At 37.3% G+C, this 20215-nt stretch overlaps 3 protein-coding genes across 3 annotated transcripts in view; 2 read left to right on the forward strand and 1 right to left on the reverse strand.

Moving 5' to 3' along the window:
• Positions 1–62: 62 nt before the first annotated feature.
• On the reverse strand, positions 63–2501 carry LOC141444615 (uncharacterized). The gene is made up of 2 exons (XM_074110182.1): positions 973–2501; positions 63–338 (listed from the first exon to the last, which is right to left on the reverse strand). The coding sequence occupies exon 1, from the start codon at positions 1802–1804 to the stop codon at positions 1079–1081; it is 726 nt and encodes a 241-aa protein (XP_073966283.1). The 5' UTR covers positions 1805–2501; the 3' UTR covers positions 63–338; positions 973–1078.
• A 5903-nt stretch (positions 2502–8404) lies between these two features.
• LOC141444668 (WD repeat domain-containing protein 83) lies at positions 8405–9407 on the forward strand. Its single transcript, XM_074110248.1, has one exon. It carries the CDS (start codon positions 8480–8482, stop codon positions 9377–9379), a length of 900 nt encoding a protein of 299 aa, XP_073966349.1. The 5' UTR covers positions 8405–8479; the 3' UTR covers positions 9380–9407.
• Positions 9408–12424: 3017 nt separating this feature from the next.
• The window catches only part of LOC141444455 (uncharacterized), a 13594-nt gene continuing 5803 nt past the window's right edge, over positions 12425–20215 (forward strand). Inside the window, 7 exon segments of the mRNA XM_074110003.1 lie at positions 12425–12721; positions 14198–14342; positions 15896–16106; positions 16574–17085; positions 18320–18492; positions 18495–18548; positions 19362–19414. Of these exon segments, the coding sequence (XP_073966104.1) occupies positions 12511–12721; positions 14198–14342; positions 15896–16106; positions 16574–17085; positions 18320–18492; positions 18495–18548; positions 19362–19414 (1359 nt within the window). The 5' untranslated portion in view covers positions 12425–12510.

Consider the following 20215-nt stretch of genomic DNA (forward strand, 5'->3'; position numbering starts at 1 on the left):
GCGATGCAGGTGGAATGTGTCGATCCGCCGTTAACATTTACGACAGCATGTGGCGATTTGTGTCATTGTGTTGGTTATTGTAATCAATATCTGCTTCGCTTATTAACCGCACCACATAAAGATAATTGCCAGAGTTCAGGTTAAAACCCAATAAAGAGCATGACAACTAATTCATCTGAATATCAATAGTAATATCGATGGAAATTGCAATAGTAATAACATGATCTCATACCTTAAACTATCTCCTGTGATGTCCGCACTCTTCAGCTATGTACAATTCACTCAGGCGCTAACCTGGTGCTCATATAGGTGATATTTATTCCCCAAATGTCCACCACCTGTAGTAAAAATAGTCACTATGACTTCAACCGCAGTTGAAGCCACATACACATACCATTGATAATAATTGAAGTGTTAATGCTAAGCTTTCAAACCAAGTTGGATAAGCCAACAACCAGTTATATATATCCATACCGACTTTAAATAGGAAGACATATTGCCATGTCTCCTGGTGATGATAAGAAGACATATTGCCATGCTTTCTCGCAATGATGATAGGAAAGACATATTGCCATGCCTCCTGCATAAGAATGAATAGCCAGACATATTGCCATGCCTTATCACAATGATGATAGGAAAGACATATTACCATGTCTCCTCCACTGGGCCGCCATAGCCCGAGCAGATTTGTAAGACCGTAAGACCATAGGAAAACTTAGCTTTAACATCGTTGTACCTCATCATATATTAAGGGAATTTGCTAATGCGTTATTAGAGTAAATCACTTGGCTAATCAGCCACCAAGGTACTTAGCTACTTAGTACTTCAAACTTAGAACTTAGGACTTAGGACTTAGCTTTCAGATCAGCTCAGGAGTCAGGACATCACATCACAACTTATTAGCACTTTATATTTGGTATGAAACATTTGAAAGTAAACTATGCAAAGAATGTAAAACAAATGACAGCTTACCATAGTCAACTATAGAAATAGCGGCAATTTGAATCTTCGGATAATGTTGCTATATACAAAATATTTATGGTTCGCGATCCTTCGCGACACACCCGCCGCCGGCAAGCTAAAGTGTTAATGTAGTCATCAGGTGGCTCGTCCATTCTCTGATCTTTTCCAGAGCTCGAACTGCAGCAACTCGTTTTTGGTTTCTTTCTATAGACTGTTCCATGTTATCATTATCATCTGTCACATCCATGTTTTCATTTGTCTTATCCGTGCTCTCAGTGGTCTCTTTCATAGTTTGCGTCATATCCGTGTTCGCATCTATTACATCCATAACATCAGCCTCTGGCTGTAAGTCTGTAACTTCTTCTCCAATCATCTCTACTGGTGCATCCATATTTTCCTCTATGTTTGAATTACATAGTCTTGAGCTTGTTTCAGGTTCTATATTGTTGCAAGACAGATTCCCAGGTCTTTCAGTTTCGTCAATTTCCAAGGGATACAGATGTCCGATGGATCTATTGAATATAGTATTACCAATCTTCACTTTTGCAACTCTACATTGTCCGTCTGCACCCTTAACTAGTTCAACAATCTGTCCCACTTTCCAGTTTAGTCTGTTTTTAGATTCACCTTTTAATTGTACAATATCGCCTAAACTAGGTCGATCATGAGCCTTGACTCTAGGTTGTTTAGGTGAGTGTCTGTAGCGTTCTCTTAGGCTTAGTAAGTACTGGTTCATAAACATGTCTTTGTACTCGTTCATTATTATTTCTCCACGTTTCCATCCTTCAATAAGTTGTTGTTTAGTAGCTGTAGCTGAAGGTAAGACTTGACTTGTTGACATGTGAATAGCTAAGCATTTTCCAGGTGATAAAAAGTCTGCAGGTTTCACAGTACATATGCCAAGTCCGAACCAACGTAAGTAAGTGGTCTGGTGTTGACGACTGCTTCAACTTCTTTGACAATAGTAGTTGTTTGTATATCAGTCTTCGGCAGACCCTCCCCCGTCGAAAAAGAATAGGTATGTTCAGTGTGAATTCCAGACGGCCACGAGTCTGGGCTTTCAGAAAGAAACTGTGGACCATCAAGCCATTTCCTCCTATCCTCTCTCGAAGTGGTAGACTTTGTTTCGATTTCTTCCACTCTCCTCGCTATAAAGGATGGTAGCAATTTGTCGGACTTACGCCAGGCTATTGCGATTTGACAATCAGTCCACAAAGTTTGACTTTTGATATTGTGTTTAAGAAATCTGACAATGCAGTTTATAAGTCTGCATCTGATTAAAACACCCAACAGTTGAAGATGAGGACTTTGCAGATGGTGTTTTATGGTTGCATTCAATAAGAATGGGCTTGAAATTATGCCGAAAGTTACCCATGTGAATCTTTGATATAAAAGGTTATTTTCAGTAGCCGGTTTATTTGTCTAAGTCATAAAATCTGGTTACATCTCTATCGTTTTTGTAGGTTCTTGACCATTATGTAAATTCTTTGGACAAAGTGCTCTGTTATGGTGTCCATATTTACCACAGTGAGGGCAAGTATTTTTTCTTTTGCATAAATTAGCTCTGTGTCCAAATTCAAAACAATTGTAGCATCGGTTTTGAAGCCTCGATTTCCTTTCAGACATAGTCTTGAATTTTGTACATTTATCATTATAATGAGCCTCATGACAGAATACACAAGTGAAACTTCTGTCTCTTGTTATAAGTTTCATCAGTTGACTCCATCTTAGGCTCATGCTGTCTCTTTCTTACAATAGAACAGTTATTGAATGTAGACGTGCTAGGCCTGAAATTCTTGTAACCCTTATTTCCATTCCGGTTAAATCTGGAGTTATTGAAGAATTTCTTAGAGCTATTGTCCTTTACATGTAACGTTTCAGTTGTGTAATGAATTTCCTTGCTTGTGGATTCAGACGCTCCTTTTGCATCCTCTCTTGCTGAAATAATTATATCAAGGTGCTTCCTCATTTCTTCAATAGTGTCTGCACTCATCTTCATTTTCATTTCATAAATGATGTCTTGAGGAAACTTCTCCATGATTAAAAATCGCAGATGATTATGATCTGTGTTTTCTCCCAGCGAGCGCAGTACTCTGAGATGTCTCTCAATCGCGTCCAAAGTTTTCCTGCAATCTTCTGATTTTTCAGCCCTCTCCAATTTATAGAGCGTGGAGTAATGTGCATCAATTATTTTAACTCCTTTCCCATATCTTTCCTTTAAAGTGGTTACAGCGATCTTGTAATTATCATTTGTAGTCTCTAAACCGTCGATCACCGTCCTTGCTTCACCCTTAAGAGAAGCCTTCAGGTATAAAAGTTTGTCAACATCACGAAGGTTTCGTTGATCTATGTTGGAGCTGAACTGATCCCAAAATTGGAACCATTCCAAAACGTCTCCCTTAAATGAGGGTAAATGTAATTCCGGTAGTTTGCCTCTGAAGCTGTTCAAGTTTGAAGTTGATGGTTGAGGATCCTTCTTGGCTTGTACTTTAGTATTAAGTTCGGCTAATGCTTCTTCTCCTTCTAACTGTATGGAAGTGAGAATAGATACTTCATCGGCATTTGGACAGACAGACTGGTTAAAATATTGATATAATTCAGTATTGAATCTATTTAATATGGATGTCAATTTCGACACTGTAATTCTAGCTTGTTCAAGCTGATTGTTATTCCATGAACTGGATGAGTACAAACTGAGAGCTTTATCGACAAATCTTTAATATTGCTTGCAAATGTGGACAGTCTATTTAAATATATTTCCTCCATAATTCCGAGGAATTGTATTAATCTGTAAGTCAGTCGAACAAAAATATCACAATTTGCTCATGATTAATTTAATACAAGTACACCCTGTATAATTGTTACTCAGTTTTTGTATCAATATTTTTTGATCATAACTACAGTATAATTCCAAAATGTATTTTAAAAGTGAATGTCAAAACCAAAGCATAGTTGATATATAATGATATAATTTAGGTCTACTTATCCACCCTAGCCCTACTGATATGTTGAATTAGGCATTTATATGTATGCACATTTCTGAACACAAACATGATATAAAGAATTGACAGATAAATTCTCAAATGCCAGTCTATAATTATTCAATTACTCAGTCAATAGAAATTACTCAACTTGGCTGGAAGCACTGCTGTGCCCCCGGATGAAGCAATAAATAATTAAGTATTATTTTCCAAACATACAATGACTTTAAATTTTCATGTTCTCAACTTTAAGTAGATTAAGACACATTATTCACCATGCATCATTAATTGCACAAATGTGTAATTATAATTATGTAAAACTATAAATCAAAGTAAAATATTTGTTTATTCTCATTATTCTAGTGTTAGCTTCATTTATTTCAGTTTAACACAAAACACAACACCATTGTAACTAGTAGGTACAGTCAACGTTTGATCACTTATTTATGACATTGACTGTACAACGTAGGTACATAATTATATAAAAATTATAGACTGATATCTGTATATTGTTGAATATCATTCCTGTTCACCTCAAATTTGGAACATATTCACGGTTTCTCTTACTACAATTTTAATAAGTTTCCACATACCTTAGTATAGCGTACTAAGACCTGCCGTAACACTGCTACATGAGCCAATACGCCTTGCTCCTTTAGTTCTAAGACTGCTACCGCTCTTAGTCGTCTTAATTGTTGCTGTTGTCTCCTAAGATATCAATACACATTGTTTTAAAATAGGTTACAACAAATTACCTTTTAGTAGTCTAATGCGAGCTGCCTTCACACGTAAATAAAAGTATGCTAATCTTCAAGTCGATCCGACTACTAGAAGTAGATTGAATTTATTTGCATTTGCAAGAATGACCCATCATACAAACATACCTAAATCGTAAGTAAATAAAGGCTTGTAAAAAGTATGAACTTGTACTTTGTCGCTAGCCGCCCTGTCCATGTCCCGAGTCCCGGCGCAGCCGGTAACAAAAACAAAAACATCTTGGTTGGTATAGGTACCTACTCGGTGTAATTTCACTCGAATACATTGTATTTCGACTGTCGTATTACGTAGGATCAAAATCTTGTCAATACTTGTGAGTTATTAACTTGTCTCGCTACCATTTTATTTAATAAGTAGCAGCAAAGAATTACTTCGCAAAGAAGTATCAAGTACATGAACTTTTATTTAATCTTTCTGGCTATCTAACCGTAAGAATCACATAATCCACATAATATAATGCTCACCTGTTGTTTATGCACACTTTCCAATTAGTTTCCACCATCAACACAATTTAATTTCACCAAACAAAACTCACACACGAAACGTACTAAGTACTTACTTGAAGAAAAATTCGGCCATCTTAGAATTTAGAAGCGTCCCGCGCGCACTCACTTGTTTTGAAACTACGAGTCAACAACATTATTTTATTTAGTGAAACAATCCTCCCGTTTCCCAAAGCTAGCGTAATAATTCTTATGAAATAATAATTTCACTTATTAGCTAATTTAAGGTCTTATTAGTTTCGTTTAGATCGAAAAATAAAATTTTCTTGTTAAAAATTAGGCGGATGTTGATCGCCGCACATCCGGTTTCGTAATGAATTTCTTCAACTAAAATTATGCATTTTATAACTAAATCAGTTCCTTCTATGCCTGATATCATTATACATATAACATAAATGTTTCAAATCACAAGATTTCCACTCTAATTTTTCAAATTTAATGAATTATAAAAAATAGCAACTTTTAGTTCCACCAGCTGATCATAGATGTCGTTATGAGTCACGAAATTACATATTGCATTTGTAAAAGTCAATTTCAGATGCTCTTTACTGAGTTTTTAGTTGTAATTATCACAGCAGAACTGTACTAACTTTGCAGCAGCTTCACCAATTTCCAATACTAGTCAGCAGTTCAATAATTCTTCAATCTCATTAGTCAGTTCCATCATTATCTATCTTTACCATTTATATCATATCCCAGCACCTCCACCAAATTTATGTGGCGCTTTGTGTTATTGTGTTGGTTATTGTAATCAATATCTGCTTCGCTTATTAACCGCACCACATAAAGATAATTGCCAGAGTTCAGGTTAAACCCAATAAAGAGCATGACAACTAATTCATCTGAATATCAATAGTAATATCGATGGAAATTGCAATAGTAATAACATGATCTCATACCTTAAACTATCTCCTGTGATGTCCGCACTCTTCAGCTATGTACAATTCACTCAGGCGCTAACCTGGTGCTCATATAGATGATATTTATTCCCCAAATGTCCACCACCTGTAGTAAAATAGTCACTATGACTTCAACCGCAGTTGAAGCCACATACACATACCATTGATAATAATTGAAGTGTTAATGCTAAGCTTTCAAACCAAGTTGGATAAGCCAACAACCAGTTATATATATCCATACCGACTTTAAATAGGAAGACATATTGCCATGTCTCCTGGTGATGATAAGAAGACATATTGCCATGCTTCTTCCATTGGAATGATGATAGGAAAACATATTGCCATGCCTCCTCCATAGGGATGAATAGCCAGACATATTGCCATGCCTTCTCGCAATGATGATAGGAAAGACATATTGCCATGCCTCCTGCATAAGAATGAATAGCCAGACATATTGCCATGCCTTATCACAATGATGATAGGAAAGACATATTACCATGTCTCCTCCACTGGGCCGCCATAGCCCGAGCAGATTTGTAAGACCGTAAGACCATAGGAAAACTTAGCTTTAACATCGTTGTACCTCATCATATATTAAGAGAATTTGCTAATGCGTTATTAGAGTAAATCACTTGGCTAATCAGCCACCAAGGTACTTAGCTACTTAGTACTTCAAACTTAGAACTTAGGACTTAGACTTAGCTTTCAGATCAGCTCAGGAGTCAGGACATCACATCACAACTTATTAGCACTTTGTATTTGGTATGAAACATTTGAAAGTAAACTATGCAAAGAATGTAAAACAAATGACAGCTTACCATAGTCAACTATAGAAATAGCGGCAATTTGAATCTTCGGATAATGTTGCTATATACAAAATATTTATGGTTCGCGATCCTTCGCGACAAGCAATTCCTAGCAGATAAGTTTATTTTCCGTTCCATGCAATTCTCAACTCATCCATTATACCTAAATTATCTTCTCTTCAAAAAGAAATAGAAACATCTTCACACTGGCGCAATAAGAGTCCTCCTTTTATCATCAACAGTTACTTAAAATTTCTACCTCTGTTCAAGTTCTACCCATCGATACACAACTCTTCCTTTATATAGTGTTAAATTTGAAGTTTTATTACTTAAGCCAACGGTATTTCTTGATTTGGGTCTTATAAAGAATACTTCAAGTGCAAAGTCATTATTCAACCATTTCCTTGATGTCCGTTGGTCTGGATGGCATTATATATACACAGATGCATCCAACCTACATTATCTAGCTGTGTGGGAGTTGGAGTGTATCACCACCAGTTCAATATTGTGCAAAAATTAAACCCCCCCAGAAATCCTCAGTTTTTACAGCTTTTAAGCTTATGGGCTTTTCAAAGCTATTGAATATATCATTTGATGAAATTAGGAAAATCCGTAATTTTTTCAGACTCAAAAAGTAGCTTACAAGCATTACTACATCCTCCATTTAAACAAAAAAATATATATCCCATATTTTTTGATATTAGAGCTCTGTTACACGAGTGCAGTATCAAAGGTCTCGAGATTCAGTTTGTCTGGGTGCCAAGTCATTCTGGGATTTATGGAAATGAGAAAGCTGACAATCTGGCTCTCGAGGCCGTTCATTCCGGGGATCTTTTCCCTATAATAAAATTACACTCATGATCTCCTAGCCCTTCCTAAAAGGTATTTACGGAACTCCTGGGAGTTCTTTTGGTTTTGGAGTTCTCTAGAGACCCGGAAATTATTATTATAATTTACCAACAAAAAATTCCACTGAGACCATGGTTTTATAATTCAAATTAGGCAGAAGAGAAACATCCATATTGACTCGGATGAGACTGGGCCATACGTGCGCCCCTTCTCATCTGTTTAGATTCAACATAATCATAGTGAAGCATGTGAATGTGGAGCCACGGTGGCTGACCTAAATCACATCTTTCTATCCTGTCCATTATATGACAGAACTTCGTTTTGGAATCATTAGTATCCCACAATATACCTCTACCTACAAGCATATTTTCCTTGCTCACCTTTCCCAATATATATAATATAATTGCATCTTTATTTCTAAAAATGATATTAAAGTATAGTATTTACAAATTTATGTAATTTATTTTGCCTTTGTGTTCTACCTACCCTGACCTTCTATATTCCAAATTCCGTCTACCAAACTACCCCTTTCCCGCGTCCAATTTCCCTAACTTGAAAATGGCTAAGGGCAACACTAAGCCCAAGTCAGTAACAAAAAAAAAAAAAAAAAAAAAAAAAAAAGTTCCTTTCTGTTTGTTTTCGTTTGTACCTTTTGGAAGGAATAATATTTTTTATTTGTCAATCTTCAATTTTATCGTGCCATGACTGAACTAAAACCTCTGACTACTCTTAACTGCAAGCAACAAGTAGTACGCGCCGTCCGCTTTAACGTCGACGGCACGTACTGCTTAACTTGCGGCGCGGACAAGAAAATTAAACTTTGGAACCCACAACGACAACTACTGCTTAAAACTTATGGAGGACATGCAAACGAGGTCTTAGACGCCGCCGGTTCCTGCGACAGCAGTCAAATAATATCCTGTAGCGCTGATAAGTCTGTAATTCTTTGGGATGTGACGACAGGACAACCGTTGAGACGATACCGCGGTCACGCAAGTTCTGTTACTCGAGTAAAGTACAACGAGGAGTCGACTATGGCCATATCCGGCTCCGTGGACAACACTGTCGCCTTCTGGGACGTCCTGAGCCGGCGACAAGAGCCAGTGCAAGTGTTAAAAGATGCTAAAGACACTATAACCTCAATTCAAATTACAGACTATGAAGTAGTAACCTGTTCTGTTGATTCTCATGTTAGAAGATACGATTTAAGGGTTGGGAAGATGGTTTCTGACTTTATTGGGCATATTATAACTTTTGGCAGTTTGACTCATGATGGCCAGTGCTATATTTTGAGTTGCGCTGATAGCAGTGTCAAGTTATTTGACAAAGATTCTGGGGAACTCCTTAACACATTTACTGGACATGAGAGTAAGGATTATTTACTAGAAAATGCTGTAAATGCTAAAGACAGTCATATTATCTCTGGGTCAGCTACTGGCGAGGTATTTTTCTGGGACCTGATCAGTAGTAAGGTTACTAGCAAACTAGTTCATAAGTTGAATAAGCCTATAGTTTCATTGAGTCATCATCCGACTGAGGATTATTTGTTAACAGCATGTGAAGATGAAGTAATACTATGGGGTGACATTCTTCTACCTTAAATAAATGAATAAACTATATTTTAAAGATTGTATAATTTTACATTACAAGCTTATGGCCTGAGTCTGCTCCTATGAAAAAAAAATCTTAGATTTCTAGCTACAGCTGCAGTGTGTCAGTCACACTACTCTTTTACCTACAGCTACACCTACACGAAAAGAAAACAATTCTATTACCTACAGCTAAATTAAATGATGTTATATCTATCATTACACACCTCTGTACCGAGCGCTCTGGAAACAAGACCAATAACTAAATAAAGCAAAAATAGTTTTAAATGAGTAGGGGAGAGCAGGTAGGCTTCGTACAGAGGGAGCATTCGTACAGTAGTCATATCTCCACTACCAAACACATTGACGCGATTGTATTTTTGTGCGTGACTCCCACTCACACGCATAGGCTAACCGCGGAGCGGGGCGGCACTGCGGCGGCCAGCTTCGTCAGGGCAGATCGAAACGTGTTTTCGCTCCACGTAAGTAATTTTTGGATTCAGTTTTGAATGCGTTTATCTCTAATAACTTTTTCTCGAATCGTTTTCGTTATTATCCATGGGTTATGTGTTAATGCTCTAGTTTTTCGTGTTAAAATTATTTTGACATAATCTTAACGGGTATTTTTATTTTGATTTAATTTCTTGCTTTTTTGTGTTGGGGTGCCTTCGTGCATTGATGAGTGGGGTAGATTCGTACTGTACGAATGTACCCCGAGTTAGTATTTATGTTTTTTTTTAATTGTTTCAGAGTTGCCTCGAATATACGTAAATAAAAAACTGGCAACGTGCGAGTCGGACTCGCGCACAAAGGTTCCGTACCATTATCTATACAACATTAGACGTTAGCAAAAAACGGCAAAAAATCAAGTGTTTTGTATGGGAGCCCCCCTTATCTAAATATTTATTTTATTTTAATTTTTTTTTTCTTAAAGGGATTATAAAACTAAAAAATCTGTGAATATTTCAAGCGTCTACCTGTTGCCGTTATTAATATCAAGCAAAAAAACTGTAAAACAATTACGTTTGTTGCATGGGAGCACCCCTTAGTATTTATTTTATTCTGTTTTTAGTATTTATTGTTATAGTGGCCACAGTTTTGCTTAGTTTGGGACTAGGTCAATTGGTGTCAAGTGTCCTACGATATTTATTTATTTATAATCTGTGAAAATTTTAAGTGTCCAACTATTACGACTCAAAGAGACAGAGCCCTGTGACAAACGGACGGACAGACAGACAGACAGACTGCGGAGTCTTAGTAATAGGGTTACGTTGGTACCCTTTGGGTACGGAACCTTAAAAAGGGAACTCGAACAGGGCAGGTAGACGAAGAAACAATGAAATCTGCTAAACAGGAGATCTTAGACAAAACCTTGTCTATTAGAAAAGCTGGTCAAAAATTATGGTATCAATCGACAACACTTAAACTCGCTTAACAAAGTTCCACAAGAAAGCAGTTGCTGAATACGATGGTACATAGGTACAATCCCAAAGCGTGTGTTTAGCTCGAAATTTGCATCGAATCAAGTTTATCGACTAATGAAGAGGATGCTTTGAACAACTACATCACGGGGTGGACTTTGGACTAAGCAATTAATAAAAAAACTGTTATTTTGATTAAGACTGAATTATAATATGATTATGTGTTATTTTCGACCTCATTAAATATTTGTAGTTTGTATAAATTGCTTTTTTGTGACTCTGTACGGAGGCTCCCCACTATGTACGAATGTGCCTTCCACCGTGTACGAAGCTACCCGAGCGTGAGGTGCTTTCGTACGTTTCTCATTTTTTGGGGAACAGTCACAACTTTGAAATGTTGCTATTTGGCAACTCTAACGAATACTACTATGGTAACTAGATATATAGGCAATGTGGTAGTGTTTCAATTATTTTGAAATTAGGTACTGGTTAATTTTTACAAGGCCTAGAGTAAAAAGTGTACGAATCCTACCTGCTCTCCCCTAAGTACTTGCAATTCCCAGCGACTTTATTTTCAAAAATTACAATTTTCACGGGAACCGTTACGCATTCCCATAAGGCCATAACTAATTACTAATTCAGTTTCCCCATTTGGCTAAATGCGCCTAAACTGTCGTTTAGATCCATGAACAAAATCCAGCACTAAAAAGCGCTAATATTGACTTCTTGATCGCACCGTTGTCTGCTTTGCACTTGGCGAAGTTTGGCTTGGCGGTGTGAGTTACAATGTGGTACACGCTTATGCCCGGAAAAAATAGGCGCAGCCACATGCAAGTCGCTCGACCATAGACGCTCAACGCTTGTTTACAGCGTCAAATCTGGTCACATGACACAGCGATAAAGCTGAAAATATTAAGCTTTATCGCTGAAAAAAAAAACCTCTTCAACACACTGTATAGCAAACAATGTTACAATGTCAAGTAAAAGTAAAATATATGATCAGCTGGGCTACTACGAAACTCGAAGTTCGTGTCGTGCGGTCCCTCTGGCACTTAAACTATTTAATACGAGAGCGAGAGGGATCGCACGACACGAACTTCGAGTTTCGTAGTAGCCCTGCTGATATCGTTAATAACTAGACAAATCACGACCTTGACATAATTTAGAAAATAATTAATAAAATGGTTAAGAGACAAATGTTTTCACAGTGTAAAGGATTTTTTAGAACATAACAATAATAAGTAGGAAATAAATTGGCATTGTTTTCCTTGATTACGTGATATTTTTTTATGACATGAAAATAATATATATTCATTTCCTATCAATTTCGGCAAAAACACATTTTTTTTCATTCACTCCAATTTCTTTTACTTATTTCTAAATGAGATTAAGAAATCAATTCAGCTTCCAAGATCAAGATCATTTCTGCAAGCAGACATCTTGTCGCTGCTGCTTGAAGCGGCGACTCTTTGAGTATTTGGCGACTTGACGCTACTTTTCTGAGTCGTGGGAAGTTCAAAATCACATACAAAGTGAGGTCACGTGACCAGATTTATCGCTGCAAACGAGCGACGGGCGACTGCATGTGGCCGCACCTTACGCTTACAGCTGCTGCCCCCCAGCGACAATAATTAAAACTAATTTTCGCGCTGATTGAAGGGAAAACAATCACAATATCGGTGTAAATTTCCACTTAGTTCATGAAATTAAATAGGTTTTAGTATGGGGAAGAATGGCGAGTCTAATTCTAACAAATGCTGTTCCGTACCGCAGTGCAAGTCACGGTATACAAATGAAATTTCACTGTTTTTCTTCCCCAAAGATGAAGCTATGAGGAAGCGATGGACCGACGCCACCAAAATTGAGAAACGCGTAACTCAAGACATGCAAGTGTGTAGTCGTCATTTCGTTAAAAATGATTACATTTTGTCTGGTAAGTGAAAGGAATATTTATTTAATATTACTTAGTTTTTGTTTCATACAATATAACCCCAACTTCTATTATGTATGTGGCACAATTCTAGCGCCGACGTCAAATCGTCATCAATCTGCATATTTGAAGAAGTATCCTAAAACGATATTCGATTTACTGTCCACAAATTTAAGCCGTACTTTAATATAGTTCACTTAGTTAGTTGGGGGTTGTTAGATGATAGAATTATGATCTGTACTAGCTTTTGCCCGCGGCTTCGCCCACGTGAAATTCGGTTCGCGCGCGCTGTTCCCTCGCTTTTACTGAGCTAAAAAGTAGCTTATGTCACTCTCTGGCCTATAAACTATCTCTATGTCAAAAATCACGTTGAACCATCGCTTCATTTCAACATGAAAGACAGACAAACATACAAACACACACACTTTCGCATTTATAATATTACTATGGATTGTATTTAAAGTTTTTTTTTGTAGATACATTACAGATCCTAATTCTGTGATTCTACCTCATTACAACTTGTTTAAATAAATATCAAACATGGTTTGCTGTTCAAGGCTTAGGCAACTTAGAATTCCTCATTAAGAAAATTTAATCCATTATAAACTAAACAATAAAGAAGAGAATAACAATAACACATCTTGTATAGTCACCTGCATTTATCTGCTACAGAGGAGTGTAAATCTTGCACTACCAGCTCTAAAAATAAAGTCCATGCTTCGTTGTGACAGATATTGGTGCAAGTGACTGTACTTCATCATCCCAGCCTATATACGTCCCACTGCTGGGCACAGGCCTCCTCTCAGAACAAGAGGGCTTGGGCCATAGTTCCCACGCGGGCCCAGTGCGGATTGGGAACTTCACACACACCATTGAATTGCTTCGCAGATTTGTGCAGGTTTCCTCACGATGTTTTCCTTCACCGCAAAGCTCGTGGTAAATTTCAAATGTAATTCCGCACATGAATTTCGAAAAACTCAGAGGTGCGAGCCGGGGTTTGAACCCACGACCCTCTGCTTGAGAGGCGATAGGTCAAACCACTAGGCCACCACGGCTTTACTTGATTAGACAATATTGTTGAGTTTGGTTATCTTTTAAGTTGCTACACTCTTTACAGAATGGTTGTTGTGTGATGATCAGTACCTAGCGTACCTCCATGACAACTTTCTTGGAATAAAAGGTAGAAAATTAGGCTAGTGGTCTAAAACTCTGTCAAGTAACTAATTTAAAGTTCAACACTCCTCATGTCAGCCACATGGGTGAGAAAATAAATAAATAAATAAACCTTTTAAATGAAAATTGCTAAAAGTGGCTCCGAAGCGGTAACGCTTCGTGTGCTCTGCAGGCATGATGTTTGTTTGTTTGTGTGTTTAAATGAAAATCCCAGGGATTATAAGCTATATCCATACAAAGCTTACTCACCAAAGTCTCGCGAAATAGCACTATCTGTTCCGATCACTGAATATTAATTACTGTCAGCATACCCAGGTGTGGCAAAGGTCCGGAGGTTGAAGAAGACGGCGGTGCCAACCCAGAACCTGCCCTGGCAGTTCCCTAACAAGCGGGTTAGCCCGACTCTGGTCAAAGCCAGGATGGAGAGGCTCAAGAACCGGACACAGCAGAAGTAATTATGTCCTCATTTTAATTAACAAACTAGCTACGCGCCCCGCGCCCTGGCTACGCGCGGGTATAGTTTATGGGAAATTGAGCTGAAAAATGTATGTAAAAAAATGCCTTTGACTAGTTTTTTTTTATGTGGCCATGCACACCCACTGGTGTGGGTCGCTATTAATGAATATAAATAAAGCCTTTTTAGAGTACCTCCCATAGACGTAAAGTAGGGGTGATTTTTTTTCTCGACTAACCCTATATTGTGGGGTATCGTTGGATAGGTCTTTTAAAACCATTGGGGGGCTGCTAAGACAATTTTTCTATTCAGTGATCTGTTTGCGAAATATCCAACTTTAAAGTGCAAATTTTCATTGAAATCGAGCGTCCCCCCTCTAAAATCTAAACTATTGGGTGGAAAATTTTGAAAAAATTCAGAATGGTAGTAAATATATCAAATTTACAAGGAAAATTATAGCGACTAAGATTGCTTGAGAATTATTAGTAGTTTAAGAGTAAATAGCAGCCTAAGGTATAAAATATACCTGAACTTGGAAGATTCAGTACACAATACGAAATCCTTAGAAAAATATTTTTTGATTTTTTCGTAATGGCTACGGAACCCTATCCTGGGCGTGTACGACACGCTCTTGGCCGGTTTTTATTTAATATGTTGACAATAAACTGCTGAAAATTAAAATAAATGTGGTGGTAACTAATTGGATTTTTTTCCCATCTCATACCCACTAAAGAAATTGGTGGCTTGGTGGTAACTACTGGGAAAAAAAATCCCAGTTGTTACCACCAATTAGTTTAGTGGTAACAGATGGGATTTTTTTATTTCCATTAGTTACCACTGATATCAAATTGGTGGTAACAGGTGGGAATAACCCACTTGTTTTTGAATTATCCAAAAACTTATTTACAAGTATATTCTATTATTGCACTGAGCCATCAATCAAACAAAAAAGACACAAATAATAAAAAACGAAGTTTATATTAAATACATATTTATTTAACATCCATCACCCAAGTACAAACACATTCAAAGTCAAAGGTTTATTTGTTCAAAAAGTAGGTTACATATTCATATTCCTAATGTTTATCCCTAATTGCATCCAGTGCTCATTAATTGTATTGCATAATTAAAGCACAAAATCAGCTCTTCCATAAAACTCAACCTTTTTTATAAGAAGTAAAGTATAATTATGTCTGAGAAGAAAAAAACAGTATTGTAGAAAAATTAACAGTATCTTATTTTTAAAATATTATACAGATATATTTTTAGTGCTTCTCCCACAACTTATCAATTTAGTATCATTTTTGAAAGTAGACCTCGTTACAACAAGACTGAAGTCAAAATAAATAAGAAGCTAAATTTACATTGGCAAGTTTGTTCTGAAATACCACTATTATTGACCCTAGAGACAAATACAATACAGGACTAATGAAGAAACTGTTAAACCAAATACATCATAGGTAGTAATACAAATGTGATAGGAATCCTAGCTACTTGACGTTTCCAATTAGACAAACATGAAAGAAATCTGAAAGATCCTCTAATTCCAGAACAACTGTCACTCCGCCTAAAATGGAAACTGTTAAAACAAAAGATCCTAATGATACTGATGAATCAATGGAGAATGGTGAAGAGACAAAAGGTGATGATTCAATAGAGGCTGGTAAACTCAAAACAGAGGATGAGCTGGATCGTAAACCAAATAAAGATGGTGAATCTAAAGAAAAAGTTGAGAATGAAGATGATAAAGACACTGTCAAGGTAGGTTTTTAGCAGCATACAAATACATAAAATATGTATTAATCGTTACGTCCGTCGTCCTTGTAAAAAGCATCAAAACACATGCAATGAAAATAAAAAAAAAATGATTTTAATTTTTAACACAATTTAGGTGGCCTATTGCCACATATTTGTAACGTGTATGTTGTTTTTATTTTTGTCTTGTTATGTTCATTGTATTTTTTTTTAATGTGGCAATAAATGTCTTTTATTTATTTAGGTTCGTATCGTATCGAACTTTTTTTCTTAAATTGTTGGCTGTACGTCAAAAGCCATTGCTTTGTAGTGTTATCTGTCAAACAAAAAAAAAGAGCTGTCAACCAGCGTTACTTATGGTTACTTACTTGTGTTGGCATGGCTTTTCGTTCGGCATAATTTAATATTTTTAGATCAAAACGGTTATTAATTGTTTTCAAATAAATGATTTTAAGTGAAATGTGTTGTTTAAGATGGCTTCTCGCGCTCCCACGCGGCTCCGAGAGCGCAAGAGCGTGCTGAAATGTGAATTATGCGGTAGAAAGTGTCTCACTCCCCAAGCTTTACGAACACATCAACAAACTGCCCATAAAAGCGTCAAAAACGACGAAATATACCCGAAAAAGGATATTAAAGTCATGAATAAGCCCAGGGAACCTCTTAAACGTGCAACTATCCCTCAAGTAGCGGTAAAACAGCCAGATAAGTTGTGTTCGCCGAAACCTCCCGCCAAGGTAAATAAATCGTTGAACGAAGGTGATTTAGTCGCGAAAGTACTTCAGGAATTCGATAGCGATGGCGCGAACTCGGGGACGGATTATTCCACAGATGGGAGCTCGGATAAAGAGATTTTGAAGCCTGAGAAGAAGAACACTAGAAAGACAGAGTTTGAGTGCCCAAAATGTAAACGGAGGTTTGCTGTTTACTTCTCAGCGTTTCGGCACATACAGAAACACCATTCTGGGTTACCAAAAGGTGATCGAATGTGAGTATTTATTGTTTATTGACTAACCTACTCTATTCTGTTCACACCCTCTTGCATAATTGAGTCATTATCAAATTTTGTGCAGTTAAACTTGTCCTAACCTAAAAAAAACTGTTTCCATTTACACTATACACTATAGGTACATTTTCTGCAGTTATTTGTGTGAAATGATGATTGATTTGCAGTTGGCTATATACCAGATGCAGTCTAAAGGGGGGGTCACATGGGACATAACCCCCCCTTCCCCAAATCGTACACGTCACATTGAAAAATCTCCTTAAAATTAAAGTATATACCACAGTTAATTATTAAATCAATCAAAGAATAATTATTGATTATTGGAAAAAAGATGCTTAATATTTGATGTAATTTTTGTATAATGCATGGTGACAGAGTGGTGCTCTGTACAGAACTGTGAGGAAAGAAAAACTGACTACCTTTCTATCTTGCAGAAATTTTTGACAATCCACCCCTATCTTCATGTCACACTTGAGCCTCATGCCTCAAGAAATGTCTGCCAAATTTTAAGTCTACCTCCAGTTGTCTAGGCTGTATCTGTCTTGTAGATGTATATTTTTTTATTAAAGTATTTATTTACTGAGACAAACTATATGTAAGGATTTTTTTTTAAATAATAATAAAAGCCCTTGTATCCTGAATGTTTAAATGTTCTATACTATATTATGTCTCTGAATTCAGCGTGCCTCGTGGCATAGACCTCCTCCAGCTGTTTCCACTGAGCTCAATCCTCTGCTACTCTGGTCCCGAAGGATATTTGTTTGCTCCATTTGTCCCTTCCGCTGCATATGTGTCCGCATATGTCCTGTCCAACCCCATTTCAAATGATCTACATTTTTTAAATATGTTATGTTAAGTGTAAAATTAATTTTGTCAAGATATTTTGATGGAATTCACTTAAGATTACTGGAACTCACCTTTTTATTAACCCCCGATGCAAAAAGAGGGGTGTTATTAGTTTGACCGCTATGTGTGTCTGTCTGTCTGTGGCACCGTAGCTCTTAAACAGGTGAACCAATTTGAATGTGGTTTTTTTTTATTTGAAAGCAGGGTTTCTAGTGATGGTTCTTAGACATGTTTGATCAAAATCGGTTCAGCCTTTTTTGAGATATTGAAATTTAAAGTGACAATATTGGGGGTCTTCCAACTCTTTGTTGGTTAGGTTATAATCAAAGCACTTAACTTTTCAAACACTTATACATATTATATTTTTCAGTCCACCGAACCACCCGATATCCATCAAACCGGTCCGCATAGAGATCTGCACAATCTGCAACACCATGCAGTCCAGCGACAGCCACGTGTGCCTCGGCCCCACCAAGCTGGCCAACGGACTGGTCTGCTCTGGCTGCTGTCAGGAGTTCAAGACCCTCACTTTGTTTGATATGCACAAGTCGGGATGCACAGCGAGGGGGTTGAGAGCATGTTCTTTCCCAGTCTAGATGGTAAGTTTTACGGCTGCATGCTTATCCAGAAGTATGTTTGGAATAATGGCCAATTACCACTTCTTAGATATATGTCCCTTGTGTAGGGAAGTGAGCAAACACCTATGAGGCTGACGTGATCACCTGGAGTGTTCAAAGCCTCAACAAAAAAAAGAATAAGTATTATTATAAAGAGAGAGAACAAATCTTGGTCTTCAATTTCATGTTTATATATGACTGTTTGTTTCTCAATAAATAAATTAAAAAAAAAAAAAAAAGGGTTAGGCTTTTCCGCTAAATGTGCGCTCCCAGAAGATACACTTCCAATTGGGGCCCTTTTTCGAAAGGTGCACTATAACAAAAAGTGCACTTTTCCAAAGCGCACAGCACACATTTGGTATGAGCATATGTATGTATTATTCACGCCGACAATTAAAATGGTAAAAAAGTATAAAAAAAATTTTTTGGGTACCATCAGCCAAATATGTGGTCTACCACCCTAAAGTTGATAATCGTTTGCATGTCATAAAACAATAATGCCAATAGACGTGTCTGTCAACTTGAAAGTTCGACTAGCGACATATTTATTTGATTGGAACTTGTTTAAAAATTGATAGAACACTTATTTGGCTGATGGTACCTGTCTTACACAAAGTGAGGTAATTTTTTTTTCGCTCCAGTCCTGCTGTGCGGGGTGTCGTTGAATAGGTCTTGTAAAAATGGTAGGGTCTTCAAATACTATTTTTACGATAAAACGAAACAATTTCGTAAATAATCCCTCAGAAAGTTCCAACATATGAGTGCCCCCTTCTAACTTTTGAACTTATTGTGAAGGTTGGGCAACTACGGAACCTTTCACTGAGCAAGGCTCGACATGCGATTGCCCGGTTGGTTATATTAAATTTAAATCATAATTTTGAGAAAGTGCACCTTCTGAGAATGTGCTCTATCTGAGAAAATGCACTTCTTGAAAAGTGCACCCACAGAATTAATACACTATTTGAGAAAGTGTACCTATTGGGAAGTGCACTATTAGAGACAGTGTATGTTCCGAGAAAGTGAGCTTTTCAGGCTTAACCCAGCAAAAGATCGACAAATATGCTTTTTTGTCGCGGGGAAATGCAAAGTTAAATCAGTCCTTTATTTCTTTGCAAGAATGCAGTGTTACAAAACAAGATCTTTATTTTAAGTATTTCTGGCCCATTCTTCCATAAGAAGACAAGTTCCAAGTTGGAGACTGTTAAAACAACAGTAGATGTCTGTCAGAGAATGGGGGCAGGTGGTAGTCAAGGATGGCTTCTTCATCTAACATTGTAATGGGCGATATTCGGAGATCGAGCATGACGACAAAGTTAATCAAATCAACACTTTTAATCAGCAAAACACTATCAGTAGGTACAAGGTAACGTGGACAGTTACGAAGTCGGTCTATGCGTCCAGTCTCTAGGCAGCCAGCAAGAGAATGTCCGCATCTGGCCCACCCGCTCCGTCTTAGCGCGCTACGGCAGGTCAATCGGTCCGGTGTGACGTCATGGAGGGATCGACCAATCATAATCCACCGCGTTCTGCGCTACCGTTGAATATCTGTAGTCATGACCGTCATGTCTCCGACAATGTGTATTTATCCGTTGTTCCAGAATTGAAAACTGGAAGCTCCGGATGGAGCGTCAGACCAAGGTCCAGTACAG

This window comes from Choristoneura fumiferana, chromosome 30, assembly GCF_025370935.1.
Source record: "Choristoneura fumiferana chromosome 30, NRCan_CFum_1, whole genome shotgun sequence".
Taxonomy (NCBI): Eukaryota; Metazoa; Arthropoda; class Insecta; order Lepidoptera; family Tortricidae; genus Choristoneura; species Choristoneura fumiferana.

Coding starts and splice junctions, on each gene's coding strand:
- LOC141444668 (XM_074110248.1), top strand. CDS start 8,480: ATGACTGAACTAAAACCTCTGACTACTCTTAACTGCAAGCAACAAGTA.
- LOC141444615 (XM_074110182.1), bottom strand. CDS start 1,804: ATGTCAACAAGTCAAGTCTTACCTTCAGCTACAGCTACTAAACAACAA.